This window comes from Cetorhinus maximus, chromosome 19 (genome assembly GCF_964194155.1).
Source record: "Cetorhinus maximus chromosome 19, sCetMax3.hap1.1, whole genome shotgun sequence".
NCBI lineage: Eukaryota > Metazoa > Chordata > Chondrichthyes > Lamniformes > Cetorhinidae > Cetorhinus > Cetorhinus maximus.
In genome coordinates this window covers 11822580-11848143 of record NC_135897.1, presented here as the reverse complement: position 1 = coordinate 11848143, position 25564 = coordinate 11822580, and the positions used below count along the sequence as shown (strand labels likewise).

Sequence of the window (25564 nt, the reverse complement as noted above, 5' to 3'; positions counted from 1 at the left end):
GGCTGATAGGCTAGGCTTGTATCCAGTGAAGTTTAGAAGAGTTAAGAGGTGACTTCATTGAAACACAAGATCCTGAAGGGTCTTGACAGGGCAGATATAGAAAGGATGTGCAAAGGCCATACAGGACTTGCATATCAATAGAAATGCTATGCCCATATGCTCATTTGACATTGCTAGCCTATTCACCAATGTTCCACTTAAGGAAGCCATAGATACTTGCGCTGCAACACTAAATCATGGTGATCTAGACCGCCACCACTGCGTGAATCAGTATTTATTGAACTTACGAACTCGGCAACTTGCATAGTTGAGTTCAGTTTTAATGACACCATGTATGCCCAAATAGATGGTGTTGCCATGGGACTCCCTCTAAGTCCAGCTTGCACAAACATTTTTGTTGGGTTCCATGCCTTCATTAGAACAACATCCAACCTCCTACCCCTTGCATATTTCCAATATGTGGATGATACATTTGAATCTGCAGCTGCATGTAATAATTTCCTTGCATGTCGTAATGGACTCCATCCTGCTATCAAATTCATCTTTAAAATGGAGCTAATAAACTCCCCTTCCTTGATGCACTAGTTGAGAAATTTAAAAAATACTCATCAAGCACAATTGATTACTACAGTATCCCAGTACAGAGCTCACTGAGGGCCTCTGCTAACCATAGCCTGGTACTGCAGCATTTCAGAACCAAATGGATGTGCAAAATAGCTGGCCAAATGGAATTGAAAATAGACATTTGTCAACACTGCCTATCTTTGTCCAACTTTGAAAACTATTTTCTTCTCCTGTGTCCTTATTTTGTTATACTGCAATGATGGACAGTGCTGAAAAATGTCTTTGGAAACACACCTGCCCAAGATATCAAGTATTTCACTCAGATCCAACAGGTCGCAGAATGATGCAGTACTAGGATTGAAACACTGGAGGTCCTTAGTAGTTGGGTGTCTCGTACCACAGGCTAGAAACTGGAGCTTCTGGAAGCGGAATAAGTGGATAATTTAGCATTTTAATTTGCTCCCACAGAGCTTACAATATTTTTTGATTCTTGTCACACAGTCAGTTCTTAGAATTTATTCACTGGAAATTTCAAGTCATCAATTTATTTCAAACAGAAGAAAGCAGTAAGTGCACAATTAACTTGAGAATATATTGACAGGCTGACAAAGGGGAACCCAAAATCATTTATAAACAGTAAAAGTGTCATCAAAGGAAGGCTGAGGTCAATTAAGGATCAAAGAGATCTTGTGAAGGCAGAGGCAAGGCTTATATACTAAATGAAGACTTTGAATCTGCTTTCACCAAAGAGGATGCTGTTAATAGAACAGCAAAAGCAGCAGTGTTTGGAGTGTCATCTGTGGCTTGGTTTCAGAGTGTGATGTGCCTGACCACAGGACACCCGCCTACTGGCTTACATGGATTCTATACTTATTGGGAACATGAGAGTATCAGATAGCTTTTGTAACTTGTGTTATCCTTATGAATCTGTATATCTGTAAAGGTATAATTGTGGGTGAAGAAGCATTGTAACATAGTTAATCTTTTATTTATTAAACATTTTATTCTTTTGTTAAAAGTTCATTAGCTGACTCCAGTGACACTGTTCAGTAGCCACTCTCCACATTTCTAAACAAAAAATAACAAAAGTTAGGATCTATCAAGCTGGGTTCCATTCTGGGATTTGATTTACCCAGTAGTAACATTAAGAACAAAGAACAAAGATAAGTACAGCACAGGTACAGGCCCTTTGGCCCTCCAAGCCTGCGCCGATCATATTGCCCGTCAACTAAAACACTTTGCACTTCCGGGGTCCGTATCCCTCTATTCCCATCCTACTCATAAATTTGTCAAGCTGCCTCTTAAACACCACTATTGTACCTGCTTCCACCACCTCCTTTGGCAACGAATTCCAGACACTCACTACCCTCTGCGTAAAAAACTAGCCCCGCACATCTCCTCTATAGTTTTCTCCTCTCACCTTAAATCTATGTCCCCTAGTAACTGACTCTTCCACCTAGGAAAAAGCTTCTGGCTATCTACTCTGTCCATGCCACTCATAATTTTGTAAACTTCTATCAAGTCACCCCTCAATCTCCGTCGCTCTAGTGAGAACAATCTGAGTTTCTCCAACCTCTCCTCATAGCTAATAACCTCCAGACCAGGCAGCATCCTGGTAAACCTCCTCTGCACCCTCTCCAACGCCTTCATATCCTTCTGGTAATGTGGTGACCAGAATTGCACGCAATATTCCAAGTGTGGCCTAACCAAGGTTCTATACAGCTGCAGCATGACTTCCCAGCTTTATTGCTCAATACCCCTGCCAATGAAGACAAGCATGCCATATGCCTTCCTGACTACCTTATCCACCTGCGTTGCCACTTTCAGTGACCTGTGGACCTGTACACCTACATCCCTCTGCCTGTCAATGCACTTAAGGGTTCTGCCATTTACTGTGTAATTCCTGCCTGTATTAGACCTTCCAAAATGCATTACCTCGCATTTGTCCCGATTAAACTCCATCTGCCATTTCTCCGCCCAAGTCTCCAACCGATCTATATCCCGTTGTAACCTTTAACAATCCTCTTCACTATCTGCAACTCCTCCAACCTTGGTGTTGTCTGCAAACTTACTAATTAGCCCAGTTACATTTTCCTCCAAATCATTTATGTATACCACAAACAGCAAAGGTCCCAGCACTGATCCCTGCGGAACTCCACTAGTCACAGCTCTCCATTCAGAAAAGCACCCTTCCACTGCTACCCTCTGTCTTCTATGACCAAGCCAATTCTGTATCCATCCTGCCAGCTCATCTCTGATCCCGTGCGACTTTATCTTCTGTATCAGTCTGCCATGAGGGACCTTGTCAAAGGCCTTACTGATAGGCCATCCCCCCCAACAGTATCCAAAATGGCATACCTGTTAGAGAGGGGGACAGCCACAGGGGATTTCTGCACTAACTGCCTGCCCCTTCTAGCGGTCACCCATCTATCTGTCTGTACCCTGGGTGTGACCACATCTTTAAAACTCCTGTCAATGACGCTTTCCTTTAGCTGGGATCATAACGCCTTCCATCAATGGGAAAAGTTTTTCCCTATCTTCTCTATCCAGATTCTTCATGATTTTGAACACCATCAAATCTCCTCTCAACATTCTCTTCAAAGGAGGAAAACTCCAGCTTCTCCAATCTATGTTACTGAGGTCCCTCATACCTGGGACCATTATCAGAAATCTTTCCTGCACCTTCTCTGAAGCCTTCCCATCCTTCCTAAACTGTGATGCCAATAATTGGACACAATATTCCAGTTGAGGCTGAACCAGAATTTTATAAAGATTCATCTCAACTCCCTTGCTTTGTACTCTATGGGTCCAATTACAAAGCCCAGGACCCATTTTGCCTTTTTAACCAATTTCTCAACGTGCCCTGCTACCTTCGATGATTTGTTCACATACACCCTCTGGTTTCTCTGTTCCTGAACCCCTTTTAGAATTGTACCCTTTACTTTATATTGCATCTCCCTGTTCTTTCTACCAAAATGTATTACTTTGCACTAGTGTTAAATTTTATCTGCCAGCTGTCAGCCCATTCCACCAGCCTGTCGGTGCCCTATTGAAGGTATCCTCCTGACAGTTCCCAATATTTATTGTACTTAGATTTCCACATCAAAGATTATTTCAGAAAATAAAAGCTCATGTTATAGGGGTAATATATCGGCATGGATAAAAGATTGGCTAGCTAACAGGGAACAGAGGGTAGCTATAAATGGGTCTTTTTCTGGTTGGTGGGATGTAACGAGTGGTGTGCCACAGGGATCAGGGCTGGAGCCTCAACTTTTTACAATTTATATAAATGACTTGGATGAAGGGACAGATAGTATGGTTGCAAAATTTGCTGATGACACAAAGATAGGTAGGAAAGTAAGTTGAGAGGATGTAAAGCAGCTATAAAGTGACCAGGCAAAGACCTGGCAAATGGAGTCTAATAACGGCAAATGTGAAATTCCCCATTTTGGCAGGAAGAATAAAAAAAGCAGCATATTATCTAAACACTGAGAGATTACACAGCTCAGATTCAGAGGGATCTGGGCATGAATCAAAACACTAGTATGCAGGTACAGAGAGCAATTAGGAAATCTAATAGATTGTTATTGTTTATTGCAAGGGGAATTGAAGACAAAAGTCATATGCTTCAGTTGTACAGGGCACTGGAGAGACCATGTCTGGAGTGTTGTGTACAGCATTGGTTTCCTTAGTTAAGGAAATATATAAATGCATTATAAGTAGTTCAGGGAAGGTTTATTACACTAATACCAGGAATGGGCGTGTTGTCTTATGAGGAAAGGTTAGACACGTTAGGCTTGTGTCCACTGGAGTTTAGAAGAGTAAGAGGTGACTTGATCGAAACCTTTAAGATCCTGAGAGGTCTTGACAGAGCAGATGTGCGGAGAATGTTTCCTCTTGTGGGAGAATCTAGAACTAGGGCTCATGGTTTAAAAATTAAAGGGTCACTCATTTAAGACAGAGATGAGAAGAATTTTTTTCTGTGTTGAGTGTCTTTGGAACACTCTTCCTCAAAAAGTAGTGGAAGCAGAGTCTTTGCATATTTTTAAAGCAGAGCTAGATATATTCTTGATTAGCAAGAGTGAAGGGATATCGGGTGATTGTAACCTCTCACCTACACATCAGCCATGATCTTATTGAATGGCGGAGCAGGCTTGAAAGGCCGACTCCTGCTCAGAGCTCGTATTTGCTTGTGTTGCTTTATCTGCAAATTTTGAAATTGTGCCCTCTACACCCAAGTCTCAGCCATCAACATATAATCAAGAAAAGCAGGTGGTCCTCGTACCTGTGCTGGAAACACTGATGTATACCTTGCTCCAGTCTAAAAACAATTTACCACTATTATTTCCTGTCACTCAGCCAGCTCCATATACATGCTGCCACTGTCACTTTTATTTCACGGGCTTCAACTTTGCTGGCAAGTCTATTATGTGGCACTTTATCAAGCACCTTTTTGAAAATCTATATTCATGACATCAACTGCATTCCCTAAGCAACACTCTCACCTCAAAAAAGCGCAAACAAGTTTGCTAAACATGAATTATCTGAACATATCTGTTCTGGTGCTCTTCAATTAATCCACCCTTGACCAACTGTTAATTTTGCCTCGTACTATCATTTCAAAAAGTTTTTCCAAGAACAAGGTTAAACTAACTGGCCGGTAGTTGCTGGGTTGATCATTACAACCTTTATCCTCTGGCACCACTCCTGTAGCTCTGGAGAGTTGGAAAATTATAGCCCATACCTCCACAACTTACACCAATTTCTCTTGGCATCCTTGGATGCATCCCGTCTGGTCCTGGTGACCCATCAACTCGAGTACAGCCAGCCTAATATCTACCCTTTATCAAATTTTAGCCCACCCTACTCAACTACCTCCTCTCTCAATACAGCTTTGGCAGCATCCTCTTCCTCAGTAAAGACAGGAGCAAAGTAGTTATTTAGAACCACTCCCTCCACGCATAGGTCTGTTTTATGGTCCCAAAGCAGCCCCACACCCTCCTCTTACTACCTATTATTAAAATGCCTGTAAGACATCTGGATTCCTTTCATGTTAGCTACCAGTCTCTCCTCATACTTTCTCTTTGCCCCAAATTTCCTTTTTCTCTTCCCTGCTATACTTTCTAGATTCAGCTTGGTTCTCACTTGTATTATCCATCTGACATCTGCTATATGCACCTGCTACGATCCCCGTAGAGACCAATAATGTTTAAAAGAAATGTGAACTTCCAATTAATAGCTGAAAGAATGGCACATTAAGATTTCACATTAAGTCATTTACTGTAACAAATGATTTAAAACTAGTGATATTAACTAAACACTATCTTTGAAGGCAACTTATACTTTAAACCACAGAACGAAAGAGTTACTTATTAGCCCACCCAAAAAAAACCACTTCACAGACATACTTTACACTGTCCTTTACAAAGACATTCAATTTTCCCACACTCAAACCAAGTGATTCTTAGCTCCTGAGGGTTTATTCCTCTTCATTTCTTTTCTCAGCCTGGTAACTTGCAATCTTAGAACTGTCCTTCAGTGAGCTTTCTTTTCCTGAAGACTGTCCCTCTACTCCAAGCTTGGCAACTCTTCCAGCCTCGTTTTAACTCCCCACAAATTTGGTCTTTTCAATCTAAGCACGAGCTTCTACCCACATTCCTACATGGCGAACCAGAGGTACTTTTTTTAAGCTCTAGCTGCTCTCTCTCCCAGATCCAGACAGACTCCAAGCAATAATATTCAGAGATATTCTGGGAAAGCCTATAACTTGATCTGTACAATGGCTCCCTCTGCATTCTTCCTCATGGCAACATGAATCACATGGTCCTTGTATCTAGGTTGAAATGCTAATTAGTCATCCTTGAGAGCCCAACTCTTTCATCTTAAGACTAAATGGACAGTTTAATGTACAACTGCTTACAACCTAAAATTCTCGGACTCCCAGTCCCACTCGTAACACACAAGCTGCTGCCATTGTCTCCAAGCGTAAATACCTTGCACCTTCTTCCCAGTAAAATAATCTAAGCTTTCCTTCGATTTCCAACAATCAAGCCACTAAGGCTTACTGTCAGACAGACTTCAGAACAGATCATAGGATCCCCTTCATTTTATCTTAAACTTAAAGACACAGTACCAAAACAATCACAACAAAGCTATGAAGGACAGCCGTGCGGACTTGAAACATTAACTGTTTCTCGCTCCAGAGATGCTGTCAGACCTGCTGAGTTTTTCCAGCATTTTCTGTTTTTATAATCGCAACACCCTTTTTCTGTTATATCTTACTCTCTCATTCACCATCCAAGGAATTCTGACTTTGAATATCCTACCTTTCCCTCTCATGGGAATGTGCCCCAACCATACCAGAACCATCTCTTTAAAGGCATCCCAATGCTCGATTACAGTTTTGTCTTCCAATCTTTGATTCCAATTCACCCAGGACAGATCCATTCTCAAACCACTGAATTCTAAAGGGCGGGCAGGAACAGAGGGACCTGGGGCCAAATGTACACAAAACACTGAAGGTGGCAAGGCAGGTTTGAGGTAGTGGTTAAAAAGGCATATGGATTCTGAGTTTTATAAAGAGGGGCATAGAGCACAAAAGCAAGCAAATTATGGTGAACCTTTATAAAATACTGGCTTGACCTCAACTGGAGTATTGTATCTAATTCTGGGCATCACACCATAGGACAGATGTGAAGGCATTGGAGACGGCCGAGAAAAGATTCACGAGAATGGTTCCAAGAATGAGGGACTTCAGTTATACGTATCCCACAAAATGAACCCAGGCCAACTATGGCTTAATTCCAGGTGCAAAATTTCAGAAGTAGATTGCTGTTGAATGATCTTTTACAACCGAAGAGCATAACTCAAGAAACAGCAGCTGATTGAAATATTGAAATACAGAGTGCAGCACATTGCACTAATGGACAGGACACAGGTCTGTGCGTCTGATTTCCTGCATATTAAGTTCCTGATTTAATCATATTCACTTGGAGCAGTTACTCAGTGTGACACAGCATAAAGAGAAATAAAACTACGAGGCCAAAGTACTGAGTAGACCCCACCCACTTGCCAGGCAGAAGGCTCTGCCTGTGGTCTTAACATCCCAGGCAAATCACAAATGAAAGTTCAAGAGATGCATGAAATAGCAGGGTTACAAAAAGGCAAGTGACAGGAAGGGGGCAACCCCAAGATTGTATGAGGCATCATTGCCCTATATTAAGTTTTCACTGGTAATAGAGCTCCAAAATTTCTTAGTCTGAAATTTTAGTGATCATACTAGTTACTGTGCCTACCCTTCTTTTGAGCCTCTCTCTTTCCTTCAGTGTAAGGGTGTCTGCCTTTGCAATGACAGGAACAACGTTCACTTTATTGTGTATAGCCTTCATGAACTCCACATCCAGGGGCTTCAGTCTGAAAAAAAAACAAACACAATTTGATGAAGTGCTGCACAACAGATGTGTGAGCAAAGTTAGGGCTCATGGAATAAAAGGGAAAGACGCAACATGGATACAAAATTGGCTGACCGACAGGAAACAGTAATGGTGAACAGTTGTTATTTGGACTAGAGGAAGATTTATAGTGGAACTCCCAGAAGTCGCTGTTAGGAGTCCTGCTCCTATTGATTTATATTAATGAACCACAGTGGCGTACAGGGCACAATTTCAAAATTTATGGATTACACAAGACTAGGAAGTATTGTGAACTGTGTGGAGGATAGTGTTAAACTTCAAAAGGACAAGCTGATTGGTGGAATTGGGCGGACGAAATTTAATGCAGAGAAGTGATTCTTTTGATAGGAATAATGGGAATAGGCAATATAAAATAAAGGGTATGATACTGAAGTAAATTCAGAAGCAGAGACACCTTGAGGCATATGTGCAAAAATCATTGGAGACGGCAGGGCAGGTTATGAGAACAATTAAAACAGCATACTGGGCCCCGGGCTTTATAAATTCTGTCACTTATGTACTCTAAAGTACAAAAGTGACAACCTTATCATGAATCTTGCTGAAAAAAGGACTTTTCGTCAAAGCTTTTCAGGACAATTTGCAAGAAAATGCCAATGTCAGGGGAAACAACAAAAATTCTGTCATTGCAGATAGAAATAACATGCAGACACATTGTGCCAAGTGACAGCCATACACTGGTTCATTCTGCATGGCAATGTTTTGACCAGAATTACAAACAATGCTTGACAGTTAACCGTCAGTCACCATCAACTGGTGCATTCTCCATGGCAATGCCTCTACCAAAGTCCACTTGCCAACCAATTCGTACTCTCTTCTCATACACTATAAATTTGTTGTTTCCCGGCATAGGCATTTTCTTGCAAATTGTCCTGAGTGTGCTTTATTCAGTGTGCTTCCCATGACAACGGTTACCAAATTATTTCACGACATTGAAACAATAACCCTGCTTACCCATGGCCGAAAGGAGAGATGAAATAAAAGCAGCAATGAACCCGGTTATCAATAATGTGGCGTCTGTTCAATCCACTTTCATCATGCAGGTACCGCTCAAACTGCTCATCAATGTATGAAATAATTGTCTTAAAGCTGAGAAAGGTCAGAAAAAACAAATCAATAGGCTGGACTGGGACAAGCAAATCTTCAACTAGCAATCAAAGAGTTTTACACGGCATCTGCAGGGGCAATTGCAGAATACCGCAGCAATTCTTCAAACCTATTACTCAGTATGCCAAGCATTATTAATTTCAATTTTTACTCCAGCAATCCCAATATTAAGCTGCCACAAGCTGCAGGTAGTATGGCCTATGACAATGCCAATGTTAGCAAGGACACTGCAATTGCGCTGCAGCTGCCAGCCGCTGAAGACAGGTATGTACCACTGTGCCTGCCAGCCACCACAAGCATGTGTCACTCACCAAAAAAAGGAGGTTCTCACCATTGCATACATCTGCATTACATACGTCTGCTAGTGGTTTATGTTAGTCACAAGCAACAATTATTCATCATTGCGTTTGCTATCCACAGAAGCAACAGGCCTGAATCAGTCACAAACTTGTGCCCTTGAATTCACCAGACATTACAGTGGCAGAAAAACACCACAATCTGACAGCAGGTGAGGCATTGCAAAGTCAAAAAATGACATTATAAAAAAGGGTTTAAAATGTAAACAATTATTTAAAAGGAATTAAAATGTACAGGACACTACAGAAAACAGAGCCTAACTGTGGAAATGTGGCCAGAATTATTTGTTCAGATTCTGTAAGTTTTGATTTTGAAAAACTGGTTTCCCCTGTAAAAGGATTTGCCAGCAAGAAACTACAGTTGGTGTACAGGTCTACAGTCTAGCCCCTTCATCACTTCCAACCAGCATCACCACAACATTGCAGTCAGCTAGCAGCAGAGTACAGGCACCATAGTTAGCCTATCAGGACACAGCCTACAGGTTGGACAACAATTAGTTAATTAGTAATTCCTACCTGTTAGATACAAAGTTTCAGAAGCCCTCTCCTGATTCATGAAGTCACATCACACTGCTTCTCAAATCACAAAGGGTTCGCAGTGTATACTGATTCTAATGAATTACACACTGACATTTGCCACACCATATAGAATGTTTCTTAAACCAAAGTTACCTTGTTTTTCCATTATGATGGCATTGCTGTTGGCCCTAACTCAGCTGATGCACCTGCCCATACCCCAATGCACTGGAAGAAAGTACAAGCCAATGTGCATTGAACATGTGCAGCGCTCACTGGAATTTCAACTGTACTTTATTTAGGCAGTTATTAGTTGTATATTAATTGTTCAATTGTATGCAGGTAGTGGGCATTAACTGGGCTTCATTTGAGCACATATAGTGACATAATTATTGAAATTGTGGTGTGGTTGAGGTAGGAGTTATAAGCTTGTAATGTTGCACTCAGCAAATAATACAAGACTGAATAAAACTTTGTCCCAGTGCTATCCTCCAACATTTGGCTAAAAGGAAATGAGTAACAGTAATATCTGAGGGCAGATAAGATTCTTTAGACTTCTTTAAAGGTGAACCATCTCAGATGGTCTGCAATAGGCAATTTTGCACCACACCTATTTGGCTATAAAAGGCAAGAAAGGAAAAATACTGTATATGACAATAATTTTGATATGAAGACTTTTCTATGATACACAATTGTTACAAGTAGCTTGTACTTTATTACTACACAAAATTAGAGAAGTACAAAAATGCATTGGCATTCATAATGAATATTAGAGGGAAGGGTCTGTCAATTTGTGAAAGACTGCCTACGGGTAAATAGAATAACTAGATTAGGACAAGTATCAAGTGCAGCTCAATGTAGAAAAATGCAAGTACAGTAATTTTGGAAAGCAACATGTTTTATAAAAAGTAAAGTGTGTAATGGATCAGCAGATCAGAGGCACCTTTTGTATGCAGATATACAAGCCATTAAAAGTGGCAGCAAATGTTCCTCTGTATGCAGACCTTTGCTACACTAACAGGACTGCTCAGCTAACAAAATGCTAGAATCCAAAATTTAAACAAGCCTTACACTTGTTTGTTAAAAATGGGATCACAAAACCCATTCCAATTGCAATTTACAACAGGTTAACATACCAGTCCTGGCTGTTAATGGCATCCCCATATCCTGGCGTGTCAACTACAGTCAGACGCAGCTTCACACCACGCTCTTCAATCTCTACAGTTGAAGCTTCAATCTGGACTGTTCTCTCAATTTTCTCTGAAATAAAAACATGTATTTGTGAGGCATGGTGAGATCAAATTGGTGTTTCGTCAGCAACACAGTTTGAATTTTTCCAAATGTGATAGGGTTTACGTAACTTGGCAAGTGAGACAACCCGATTTAGCTCCTTCCCGAGACTCTACACCATCTCCAGCTTGGAGGGCGGACAGAGGCCTGCTCTGGGATCCCCACCAAATTTGTCAAAAAGCCACAGATATGTTTAAAAGTGACCGGGGTGTGGTGGTTTTGGGGGTGGTGGTGTCATTTTTACTCTTCTTTTCTCCTTGTGAGTACATACTTGCTCCCAAGCTCAATGTCACAGCTGGCATCAGTAGCCAGATGAAGCACAATGGGTACAAGCCCACATCCTGCCTTTCTGTAGCACAGGATACTGCACATGGGCCAGGTTATGAGATGATAAATTTCACTTCTCCCTGCATGACCTGTACTGCAAACTCAAGATGCATAAACAACTGTCCCACGGTCTTTGGTTATGCTCATCCCAAGTCCAAAAATCCAGTGGAAAGCTTGAAAAGAGCCACATGTGAGGAGGAGAGGAAGAATGGCAAGAGGTACAAAAACAGACTCTCAGCAATGCAAGATCACATATTTAGTGTTTACTACACTCCACATAAACTTCATTCCTTCATAGCAGATAAATGCTGGAGGAACTTGAGCCAAAAGGTTACCTTATTCTATATATTCTGCTGCCCCTGCATTCAGCCATTCTGGACCATGGTCCAAGAGGCAGGGACCATGACATGTCCTGCAATTCTAGAAAAGGCTATGTTTTTTGGCCTAACCCACTGGAAAGTGAGTCCCACCACCCCAAAATAAGGTCAACACAGCTCAACTGCTAGAAAATACATCTCTTCTCTGTGCCAACATGAAGACCTGCACTCAAATCATGCCAATGAAGCACAAGTTTGACTTGCCTCTGCTTGGAGCTGAAGAAATACCATTTCTGGCAATATTTACCACAACTTACCCTGCCAACACAGTGATCTACCCACCAACCCCAACAGTCATGACAGCTAATGAGAAGAGACCCCCTCCATCCTCAAGAAGCTAAATTAACAAACTAGATGCCATATCTGTGACTCATATCTCCCAGCTCAAGCACAGTTCAAGCAATATTAAGAACAGTTATAAAAAAAATACATCCCCCAACACCATACCTGCAGCTCCAGGGATAACTCTCTCAGGGTAGAGGTCAGTCAGGAAGAGGCTGTTAATTAATGTCGATTTTCCCAGGCCAGACTCACCTGCATAGAAAACAATCACATGAAAACAGATAACCCCCAGCCTCCTGTATTAACTAATGTATTTGACCTCTGATGCCGACTCGTTGGGAAAACTTAAGATTTACAACTTCATCCAGTTTGAGAGAAGGAAATCGAGTGTGTGAAAATATACAGTCAAAAACAATTTCAAATTCTAAAATTGCAATTATGTTGGGCTGTGTGGAGTATAGTATAAAAACTGTTGGCTATTTCCAAATCCATGTCAGTCCACTTGGAGCTCCCTACTGGTAAATGCAAGATTTGACATCAAGTCAATATGAAGCATATTGCATGGTCCTTGAGTCCAATACTAATACACAATACTAAATTACCCATAACTGACACGACTCAATTAAAGACATTATAGAATGAAGCCGATGTTATACCAAACCTTAATGCATTTTAAGGAACCATGTAGGGGAAGTTACACTGTGCATAAATAGGAATTACGATTTTATTTTATAACACAGCTAATCTTGATATTACTTGGTGATTTCTTCTTCCGGCACCTAGTGATTACATCAGTGATTTCTGGTTTAGATTCAGAGTTCAGCTCCCGCTACATTTATACATTACAATCTTGGAATCTCAGGGCTGAATTTCGGACAGACAAGATTATGATTAGTAATCAAAGACAAACACCGATATAGAAAACTTGCAGACTGGGTAGTCAAGTGGCAATGAAGTTCAACAGATAAATGTGAGCTGAACCAGTGGGTGGTTTTTCACTAAGTTCTATGTAATCCTAGGCATTTATGCTCTGCTGCATAAGCTCTGTAAACCTTGTGAGCTCCCATCCCCCTTATAAGCAGTGCATGCAACTCTCAAGGGACTGCCTTACCAGTTGTCAATACTTTAAACCAGGCCTAATCTCTCAAAAGCTCAGGACTTATATCCAGAGAGCCCAGTTCTTTAATCTTTGCTCAGATCTTTTTCTTTTGGTTCAGCACTTGTGCCACCTCGCTGTGCATGTAGGACATCGGCTAAGTGCTCTAGATATCTGCTAAATTCCTTCTCCTAGTGGTGACTTCACTGCCCAGCTTCCCAATCTCCATTCCCACAAAAGCACACCTGTGGCATTGTCTCTCAACTCTTGTCATGGACCTGACAAACTCTCAAGCCACACATTGTATTTCTTCCTCCCAGCAAGGTTAATTTTCAGCTGCATTCTTCTCCCTAGCTTCTGCCTCTGTTCCACACTCACTACTAAATGTAAATAAAAGTGTTGGAAGTCAAGTTCCCATTGCAAGGTGATCTGTGCGGATCACAGCATTGCCAGCTCCCTGCCGAGATCCCATTCATTAATAGCTGGAATCATGTCATACCTAACCAGAACAGACAAAGAAAGGAGGAAGATTGAGAAAATTAAAGATTAGCCAGTGTTGGAGTTGTGAACCAGGCACCACATTGATAGCTACAGAACATTCTACACATCGGCGGCCACATGCACAGCTCTTCACTGCATCCTCTGCCACATAAAATACTTATATTGCATTTTAAAAAACAATGTAGGGCGTACCACCAGCTAAAATGTATAAACTAAATTTGTGTGTAGTATTATTGATTTATGCTTAGTCAGCCTAAGGTTATGTAGTAAAAGGTAGCAGTTGCAAAGAAAAGTGCATTCAAAATTTTTCAGCTCCAAGTGGATGAGTTATTTCACAGAAGTTACAAACTATTTAATTCCATGTAAAATAAAAGTAAATTAATTGCACTGTGCAGGTTTTCTTTATTTTGCAAAAGCTATATTCCTTAAATGAAATGGTGCAAGTTCTGTATGAAGCAGCAATTATACCTAATAAGGAAATCTAAATGTACTACACTCTTATTCCATGTTATAACAAACCTATATATCTCAAATTCTGAATCTGTATTGACTGCCATCTCCACTCTGCCCCCTCCCCTTCAACAACTACCTACCCTGTAATGGGTTCTGGGGAAAGAACAAAGGAAGGAGTAAGCACAAAAGAAAGCGAAGAGAAAAGGTAGATTTAAACATAAGCCATGGGCAAGAATTAAATGTAGTTGTTTATATGTCTGTCCTTCTGATCTCATTTTCTTGTCCAAAACATCTCTACAGGAGATTAACTGTTAAATAATAGCGTGTGCTGTGGTTTAACACTATTGTCCACTGATCAGTGAGCAATGCCAAAGGAGATCCACTTTGAATAGCACTATCCTTACAAAAGCTTTAATCGGGATTAAAGCTGGCACAAGGGATGGTCCAACTCCACAATGAGCCTCAACACTTTCGGGTCTTGCAATATGAAACACCATTTCTACAAAAAACATTTTTACACACATGCACATCCCCAACACGCAGAGAAGAGGGTGACGAAGTTTTACAAAAATACCGAAAACTCGTTAAGGGAAATCAGTAAGCCACACTTACCAACTACCATGAGTGTGAATTCAAAACCTTTCTTCACAGATTTACGGTGAACCTGATTAGGAAGATTGGCAAATCCCACATAACCAGGAGTCTCTGGGTTTGTGAATTGAGCTTGTTGTTGCTGCTGCTGCTGCTGTAACAATTGTTGCTGCTGTTGCAGCATCTGCAAAAAAAAATTTAAATCAGTTGAGTAAAAAAAATTAGAAACTGTTCAGGCTCCTCATTAAATCTTTTAACATTCCCCTTCACAAAACATGGAGCCAAAACAATTTACAAATTTCCCCACAGCAAATCTTCCTGGGTATAATTGCTGTAAATAATGATTTTAATTACAGGTTAAAGGCTTAATTACACTGTCTTTGTAATTCTTGTGCTTATCTCCAAACTTCAAGATTAATACAATAAATTTCAGATAAACAGCTTGAAACTTAATCAAATGGAAAGAATTTTATAGCGCAGTACTTTTAGAAATGAAATAAAACGCTTGTGCATTGTCAAATGTGCTTCCTGGCTGGCAACTATAATTTGAGTTGTTCCCACGAGTTATTCAACTTCTTGTAGTGCTCAGGATCAATTTGGTTCCCTTCATAAGATAAGAAATAGGAGTAGGAGGCCATTCAGCCCCTCAAGCCTGCCCTGCCATTCAATAAGATCATGGCTGATCTGCTCCAGGCCTCAACTCCTATTTCATGCCAGCTCCTCATAACCCTCAACTCCCCGATATTTCAAAAAATCTATCTACCTCCTCTTTAAATACCTTCAGTCATCTAGCCTCCACAACTCTCTGGGGTAGAGAATTCCAGATATTTACTACCCTCAGAAGAAATTCCTTCGCATCTCAGTTTAAATGAGTGTCCCCTTATTCTGTAACTATGTACCCTAGTTCGAGACTCCCCCACTAATGGAAACCTCTTCTCAACGTCTACCCTGTCAAGCCCCCTCAGAATCTTGTATGTTTCAATAAGGTCACCCCTCATTTTTCTAAAATCTAATGAATAAAGGCCTAACCTGTTTAGCTGTCCTTGATAAGTCAACCCCTTCAACCCAGGAATCAGCCTAGTGAATCTATTTTGAACTGCCTCCAATGCCAGGATATCCTTTAAATACAGGGACCAAAACTGTACACAGTACTCCAGGTGCAGCCTCACCAACACCCTGCACAGTTGTAATAAGACTTCCCTATTTTAAACTCCAACCCACTAGCAATACAGGCCAAAATTCCATTTGCCGCCTTATTTACTTGCTGCACCTGCATGCTAACTTTGAATTTCATGCACAAGAGCACCCAGATCCCTCTGTGTTTCACTTTTTTGAAGTCCCTCCCCATTTAAATAATAGTCTGCCTTTTGATTCTTCTTACCAAAGTGCATGACCTCACACTTTCCTACATTAAACTCCATCTGCCATGTTTTTGCCCACTCACTCAACCTATCTATATCCCCTTGCAGATTCCTTATGTCCTCATCACAACATGCCCTCCCTATTTTTGTATCGTCAGCAAATTTGGATACATTACACTCTGCCCCCTCCTTCAAGTCATTAGTATAGATAGTAAATGAGGCCCTACGACTGATCCTTGTGGCACTCCACTAGTTACATCTTTCCAACCTGAAAAAGGCCCATTAATCCAGACTTTTTTCTGTGCGTTAACCAATCCTCAATCCAGGCTAATACTTTACCCACAATACAGTGAGCTCCTATCTTGTGCAATAACCTTTTATGTGGCACCTTAGCAAATGCCTTCTGGAAATCCAAATACACTACATCTACCGGTTCCCCTTTATCAACTCTGCTGGTTATATCCTCAAAGAACTTCAGCAAATTTGTCAAACATGATTTCTCTTTCACAAAACCATGTTGACTGTTTGATTGCGTTAAGCTTTTCTAAATGTCCCGCTATTTCTAACTTAATGATGGATTCCAGCATTTTTCCAATGACAGATGTTAGGCTAACTGGCCTATAGTTTCCTGCTTTTTATCCCTTCTTGAACAGAGGCGTCACATTAGCGGTTTTCCAATCTGCTGGGATCCTCCTGGAATCCAGTGAGTTCTGGAATATTTTGACCAATGCGTCCACTATCTCTGCAGCCACTTCCTTTAAAACCCTTGGATGCAGGACATCAAGTCCTGGTGACTTGTCTGCCTTTAGTCCCATTAGTTTGTCAAATACTTTGTCCATTGTGATAGAGAATCTTGTTACAAGATCTTTCCTCCCATCAGCCCCTCGCTTATCCTGATATCTTAGGGGTTTTAAAAGTGTACTCCACCGTGAAAGCTGATGAAAAATATTGGTTTAACTTATCTGCCATTTCCCTGTTCCCCGTTATCAATTCTCCAGTCGCACCCTCCAAGGGTCACATGCTCACTTTAGCCACTCTTTCTTTTCATATAACCGTAGAAGCTCTTGATGTTTGTTTTTATATTTCTTGCCAATTTACTTTCATAATCAATTTTCTCCTTCTATTAGTTTTTTAGTCATCCGTTGTTGGTTCCTAAAAAATTCCCAATCCTCTGGCCTACCACTAGTTTTCACCAGTTTGTATGCCTTCGCCTTCATTTGGATACTCTCCTTAACCGCCTTTGTTAACCATGGGTTCATCAAGTCCTCCTTTTTGATTGGGATAAATTTTTGCTGAGCTTTATAAAATATCTGCCACTGCTCATCCACTGACCTTCCCCTTAGACTATTTTCCCAGCCCGCTTTAGACAACTCTTTCTTCATACCTCTTTAATTGCCCTTATTTAATTTGCAGACACTGGTTTGAGTCCAGAGTTGCTTGCCCTCAAACTGAATTTGAAATTCTACAATCACGTGATCGCTACCCCCAGAGAATCCTTAACTACAAGACCTCTAATTAATCCTACCTCATCACACATTACTAGGTTTAAAACAGCCTGTCCTCGGGAAGGTTCTGCAATGTATTGCTCTAAGACCCAATCCCTGATGCACTCTACAAATTCGTCTTCCATGTTACCCCTGCCAATCTGATTTGTCCAGTCAATATGCAGATTAAAATCACCCATGACAATTGTAGCGCCCTCCTTATATGCCTCAATTATTTCCCGATTTGTACTTTGTCCTACAGTGAGGCAACTCTTCAGGGGTCTATAGACGACTCCTGCCTGTGGACTTCTTCCCCTTGCTATTCCTCAATTCCACCCAAACTGATTCCACATCACGATCTATTGCACCTATATCACTACTCACCACCGCACTGATACCTTCCTTTATTAACAAAGCAACCCCACCTCCTTTTCCTTTTGCCTATTTTTCCAGAATGTCGAGTACTCTTGAATATCAAGTTCCCAGTCTTGGTCACCCTGCAACCACGTCTCTATAATAGCTATCGAGTCATATCCATATATTTCTATTTGTGCCGTCAACTCATCTATCTTGTTAGAAATGCTGCATGCATTCAGATACAGAGCTTTAAGCTTTGACTTACTACCATTACTCCTCATTCTGCTACACTCTTGTGATTATATTTTCTGCCTCTTCCTGTCACACTTTTTAGCCAATCTTGATAAGTTAACCCCTTAATCACAGGAATCAGCCTAGTGAATCTCTTTTGAACTGCCTGCAACACTTCTGTCAACCGTTTCCATGCTCACATTTATAAAGGAGTTTGTCTACATAAAACATTGCTGTGATTGAACAGGCTGGTTCTCTTTCCTCTAGCAAAGAGAAGGCCAAGATAGTGATCTAAAAGAGATCATGAAGATTATAAGAGTTTTGATAGGGTAGACAGAAAAACGGTTTCCATTTTGGGGGGGAAAACCTAAACCAGAGGTAAGTGTAAGGTTATCACGAATAAATCCAATAATGAATTCAGAAGAAACAACTTTGCCAAGATAGTGATGAGCACATGGATCTTGTTACCACAGTGTTTTTGAGACAAATGTCACAGCTGTATTTATGGGGAAGCTAGACAAATATGGATAGAAAGGAAGAGGAAGATGTGTTGATAGGGTTAGAAGAGGTGGCAAGGGAGGAGTCTCATTTGGTCTATGCTGGTGTTTAAGTGCCAAGCGAGGCCAATGAGCTTTTTGTCTGCTGAAAATGTTATATACTATAATGTGATGTGCATGTTGCCTGGTAGGCAAAAATAATATTCATCCCTATTCAACCTGAAGTAGTGGTAGGCCTTCTCCAGCTTTTGCAATCCTCGTGATGATGGTGTTCCCAGTGATGTTACAGGGAATTCTAGGATATTGACCCAGGAGAGGTGAATCAACAGCGACATACATCAATGTCAGAAATTGTGGAACTTGGTGATGACGTTCACCACATTGTAGTCTTATCTTTCTCGGTGAAAGCTGCAGGCAAGCAAGATGTTGTCAAAGTGAACCTGGCAGGTCGTAGAGTGATACAGTCCATTGGCCCATCGTGTCTGTGCTGGCCATCAAGCACCTATCTATTCTAATCCCATTTTCCAGCACTTGGCCCATGGCCCTGTATGCTATGGTGTTTCAAGTGTTCATCTAAATATGTTAACTGTTGAGGGTTCCTGCCTCTACCATTCCCTCAGGCAGTGTGTTCCAGATTCCAACCACCCTCTGAATGAAAAAGTGTTTCCTCAAATTTCCTCTAAATCTCCTGCCCCTTACCTTAAATCTATGCCCTCTGGTTACTGACACTGCCGCTAAAGGGAAAAGTTTCTTCCTTTCTACCCTCATCAATTTTGTACACCTCTATCAGGTCCCTGCTCAGTCTTCTCTGCTCTAAGGAAAACAACCCCAGCCTATCCAGTCTCTCTCCATAGCTAAAACGCTCCAGCCCAGGCAACATCTTGGTGAACCTCCTCTGCACCCTCTCCAGTGCAATCACATCCTTCCTATAGTGTGGTGACCAGAACTGCACACAGTACTTCAGCTGTGGCCTAACTAGTGTTTTATACAGCTCCAACATAATCTCCCTGCTCGTATATTCTATGCCTCAGCTAATAAAGGCAAGGCAAACATCCCAAATGCAACCTGTAGAACGTACACTGCAGGTGCAGTTTGTTGGACATTAAGAGAATGGATACAATCCAGTGGCAGCTATGCCAATCAAGCAACCTACTCTCTCCTAGGTGGTGTCGAGCTTGGGATACACCCAGCTGGGCAAGCTGCGGGTATTTAATCACAATCCAATATTTGAGCCTTGTATATCAAAGTGTCCAAGAGATCAGGTGGTGAGCCACCCATTGCAGGCTACCCAGTCTCTGGTCTGCTCTTGGAGATGGTGTTAAAAGGGCTGATGTTGAGAATGATGGACTTGGCTGTGGTGGTGCCAAAGGTAAGGCAGATAGTTGAAGTTTTTTTTAAAAACGTATATGTCCACCTTTTTGAACATCTTTTAATCTTAGTTTTACTCCAGCTCCTTTTGAGCTGCAATCAATAGAATGTAGTGGGCCTACACCCAAGTCTGTGCTTTTATATCTCCTTGTCACTCAGATCTTGCATACATGTCTGGATCAAAGCAGTCATGAGAGGCTGGTGGAGCCAAGTGGTTTTGACAGAAACCTAACTGGACAGTGGTGAGCAGGTCATTGATGAAGTGTTTAGTGACAGTATCAACGACGGTTTTGTTGTGATGTTTAATTATATTCTGAATTTCCCGATTACGATTCTGCTGCTGGCTTTGATAGTGCCTCCGGGTCCATCTTTTGTCTCAAAAGACAAATACTTCAGATGCTGGAAATCTGAAATAAACACAAAACACTGGAAATCCTCAGCGGGTCTGGAGATCTGGCAGTATTTGTGAAGAGAGAAACAGGTATAATATTTCAGGTCAATAACCTTTGATCAGAACTGAAGGGAATTAAAACTAACATTTTACAGTTCTGATACAAGGTCACGGAGCTGAAATATGAAACCTGTTTCTCTCTCCACACAAACTGCCTGAGCCAAATATTTCCAGTATGTGTATTTTCGCATTGTCCAAAGTGTTTGGTCGTAGAATTTAATTACTTAAAGCTAGCAATTTACCCTAACTGGAAGAACAAGTGCTTTATACTGTCAGGTAAGAATCCTTAATATTGGCAATTCCAATAAAATAAAAGCATTTTTAGAAACAATTTAGTACTAACAAAGCAGTGCAATCAATTAAAGGAACCTTTAGAAAACTCAGACAGTTGCAGTGAATAGCTGGTCTAAGTGGAGTTCCATTGTTGAAACTCTGATAATTAGAACTGAGATAGTTGCACTAAGGAACCGATAAAATTAGATTGACAGAACTTTGCAATAAACAAATGGAACATAAATGGAATCAATTGTCCAAGTGGAGAATAGCCAAGTTTCAGGCCATATGAAAGAATAAACATTTAAAGATCACACCTTAATGCAAGAAAAGACCAAATAAATAAATTTCTCATCAGCAACATTGAGAGAATCTATTCATTAATTTGCAAAGCAAATTTATCTAATGATTTATAATCTAGCGAATATTTTTCATATACACAGCAATGGACTACTACAGTACTCTAGAGGCCTGGACTATTGATGCAGAGAACACAAGTTTGAGAGCTTTTGGACCAGCTAACTCTAGCACACAGGTCTTCAGCGTTGCAGCCCAGATGTTTTCTAGGCCCCTCACCTTTGGGCTTACTTCGAATATCACATGCAGTGAACCAAATAAGCTGGACAATAGAAAATGATGGTGGGGCCTCAGGAGTAGGACCATCCACTTGGCAGTTTTAGTCAAAGATACAAATAAACAGCAGCCTTGACTCTTACATTCATGCGATGGGCTTCACCGTTTAGAGTTAAGATGCTCATGGATTTTCCTCTTCCTTTTACTTGCTTCTTGTTGATCGCCATTCTTGACTGGATTTGGTAGGACTTCTCTCTGGCCCATTGGATGGAGGACTGTTTGCTCCACCCAATACACTGCTTTGTGTTCAGTTAGCAGATAACTTCACTAGGTTGGATATTTATCCCAAGTCAAACCCAGTACTATTCCTGGGACATATTTCCATAATCCCCTTTGAAACAGGGTTAGTGCCCTGTCTGATAGTGGTGGGAGGAGTGAAACACATCAGGCCATGAGGTTACAGACAGATGGCACACCAATTGGGTAGCCCAGTGTTTCATGGATGCAGAGTACAGGAAAGCTAGCTATATCCTCACTTCGAACGATAGTGCAACACAACAGTGTGGAGACAAAACTTGATCTTCACAAGGACTGCAGTGGTCAATCCTATCAGTAGCAAATAGGCTACATACTTGTGTTGGTTCCCTCAACTACCAGACTGAGCCTACATTGGGTGGCATGTCCTTCAGAACTCGGCCAGCTCAGACAGTGGGGTTACTCTTAATGATACTCCTATATTTCACAAGTGTCGATCATTGCAGGCCTGACTCCTCTGCTCCCCACTCTACAAGGAGATACAAAAGCACAGACTTGGGTGTAGGCCCATTCCATGGTTCTAGTGAACTGATACTGGTTTTGTACTTCATTCTGGCATTTTAGAAATAACAGCACTGGATAAGAGTGTAAATGAGGGAGTACAGCAACGAAAAACTGAGACACTATGCTAAACGGCTATCTGAATGGCTATAAATTGAGAGAGGGGAATGTGCAACGAGACCTGGGTGTCCTCGTACACCAGTCGCTGAAGGTAAGCATGCAGGTGCAGCAGGTGATAAAGAAGGCAAATGGTATGTTGGCCTTCATAGCAAAAGGATTCGAGTACAGGAGCAGGGATGTCTTGCTGCAATTATACAGGGCCTTGCTGAGACCACACCTGAAATATTGTGTTTTGGTCTCCTTATCTGAGGAAGGATGTTCTTGCTTTACAGGAAGTGCAGTGAAGGTTTACCATACTGATTCCTGGGATGGCAGGACTGACATGTGAGGAGAGATTGAGTCAGTTAGGATTATATTCGCTGGAGTTCAGAAGAATGAGGGGGGATCGCATAGAAACCTATAAAATTCTAACAGGACTAGACAGGGTGGATGCAGGAAGGATGTTCCTGATAGTTGGGGGAGTCCAGAACCGGGGTCATAGTCTGAGGATACGGGGTGGACCATTTAGGACTGAGATGAGGAGAAATTTCTTCACCCAGAGAGAGTGCTGAGCCTGTGGAATTCACTACCACAGAAAGTAGTTGAGGCCAAAACATTGTATGTTTTCAAGAAGGAATTAGATATAGTTCTTGTGGCGAAAGGGATCAAAGGATATAGGGAGAAAGCAGGAGCAGGCTATTGAGTTGGATGATCAGCCATGATCATAATGAATGGAGCAGCAGGCTCGAAGGGCCGAACGGCCTACTCCTGCTCCTATTTTCTATGCTTCTATGAAAAAGGGACTGCAAATTTAAAGTGCCAAATGAATGTGTTCCAGCTCTTCCCAGCTGGAACTGAATCTCTGCAAGGAGCAGTAGAATAGGGCCCTGAACAAGACAACAGTTGCTTTGTCCCATATGTTCTGTTGTCCATTCGCCAAGTAAACAAGAGTTTTCATGTTTGACAAACACCTTTTTCATTTTCATTTTTTTTCATCGCAATTCCTCAGCTTTTTTTTTTAAGTTTCATTATTGTATACTGGAAACTTCAACTATATTTTAATTGTACAACCTGAACTGATTTTCAAAAAGTGCAAAACAAGTCACATAAATAAGCGAGTCCCTATGAAAGCCACTCTGCTTCACCAAGGTCTTCAGCAACAGAGGAAGAGATAAGTTTGCAGATTTTAGAAACAGTGTAATCTGGATAAATTTGCAGTTCCGATTCAATTCCAGAAATCCAAAGCTTCACTTAGTAATCAGTATGTACAAGCTCTGAGCCAACCATAAGATTTCTTATAGCAAAATACCGTGGATACTGGAAATCTAAAATAAAAACAGAAAACACTGGAAATACTCAACAGGTTTGGCAGCATCTGTGGAGAGAAAGAGTTAACATTTCAGATCTGAAGGGTCAATAACCTGAAATATTAACTTTGTTTCTCTCTCCACAAATGTTGCAGGATCTGCTGAGTATTTCCAGCATTTTCTGGTTCTATTGCACAAGATTTATTGGTCTGCACAGCATTTAATAGTGATTTGATGATTAATGGTCCGTAAGTAAACCCAAAGAAGTGTTGCATGTTCCCCTCTCCCTTCCCCAACCTAGCTAAATCCTGACTGAAATCCAACTGGCTGTAGGTTTGGCTGAAACTTACAGATAGTCACATTGCTTTAGCTTTGTTTAGAGAGACACCAAGTAACAGAATAGTAACACACATTCTTCAGATAGCAGCATAAACACTCAGGGTGGCCCCTCTCCTCCTGTTCCTATGCAAGCCATCAAGTTAAAAACCTGCACAACTTGAAAAGCCTTTGTGTAACATGTGTTTTTTCATTTTTAAAATTTTTATCACATTGGGTTGCCACCTCTAGTGGAACACAGTCCTGAGTCAGATCACATGACATTTAATCATGTGACCACTTCCAGCCTGAAAGTGAAGGTTTAGTTAAATTGCTGTGAACTCAAACAGATGTGATCAGTGTAAAAATGCAACCAAACTGAGCCAGACAGATCACAATGTCAAAAGTTTGATTATGCAGCGCTGAGTTTACTCATTTTAGCTGGGGTGGCAGTACAGTTAGCTTCAGTACCCCAAAGTTAGGGAGCACAGCCAGGGTTTGTACTAATAGATTGCTGAAAGGTGAAGCTCATGATTGGGCTTGGTTGTGTTGCTTCGGTATTCTACAAACATCTACTCTCCAGGTTCACAAGATTATCATCCAGTACCCCTGGAACCACATTGCAGCGAGAGTCAGTGCCTGGTGAGATACACCACAATGGTTGTGGGGGAGAAAGGGAGAGAAGAATTGGAGTAAAGGAAAAGACAAGTAAAATTGATCTTGGGTAGGGAGATGATTATATTGGGGAGGAACATCCATTTAAATTGTAGGCTATTTACACAACTCCTCTTACAAGGTCACATTTCAGTTGCTAACCTTTCCAGGTGCCTTGTCTAAATCATATTGTTTATCAAGAGCTGAAATTCAATTTGAATTCTCTCCTCCTTCACGCAGATCAAGCACACACTTTGGTACATAAATATAGGGTGGAAAGTCAGTCCAGAAATACTCTTGCTCTGAGATATGGAAAGGCCAGCACAACCATGGACAAATTCAAGAATGGCTCCTCAATGTAGAAGCCATGGATAGGTAAACTCATAACAACCCAGCAGCGAGGCAACAATGCATACCCATCGTTGGCATACAGCACAGGCACCCTATTCCAAAGTCCATTGAGTACTTCCTATAGGCAAAGCTGGAAGCAGCCCACTGAGCTGCCCTGCACAACCAAGGCTGGAGTTGAGCTTGTTGTTAGATGTTGTAGTAATACTCTGTGCCTTTGAACCCGAATTGTGTGCACGCATAGGTACCAATCAAAAATAGGAAGTACATTTCTCCAGGGCTGCTAGCAATAACCGGGTGATTACTCTTCCATTCATGGAATCTCCTGGACAAACTGTGAAAGTTAGCAGTCTTATCTCCACACCTCACTAAAATTTTCAGGGCTAAGATGAACAGCTTATTTTGTTAGGTAAAGGCATGAAGGGATGCAAAGCCAAGATGGGCAAGTAGAATGGAGGTATAGATTGAGCGTGATCTAATACTAGAGGGTTTGACTGGCCT

General features: G+C 41.3%; 1 protein-coding gene across 2 annotated transcripts in view; it reads right to left on the bottom strand.

Annotated features, from left to right (window-relative positions):
• Positions 1 to 25564, bottom strand: part of septin2 (septin 2) — a 74917-nt gene that overhangs the window by 15961 nt on the left and 33392 nt on the right. For both annotated transcript variants that reach the window (XM_078563502.1, XM_078563503.1), the window contains exons 3-7: positions 14951 to 15113; positions 12454 to 12540; positions 11149 to 11272; positions 8988 to 9122; positions 7860 to 7977 (exon numbers count right to left, since the gene is read on the bottom strand). In XM_078563502.1, coding sequence (XP_078419628.1) covers positions 7860 to 7977; positions 8988 to 9122; positions 11149 to 11272; positions 12454 to 12540; positions 14951 to 15113 — 627 coding nt within the window. The remainder of the gene's footprint in view (positions 1 to 7859; positions 7978 to 8987; positions 9123 to 11148; positions 11273 to 12453; positions 12541 to 14950; positions 15114 to 25564) is intronic.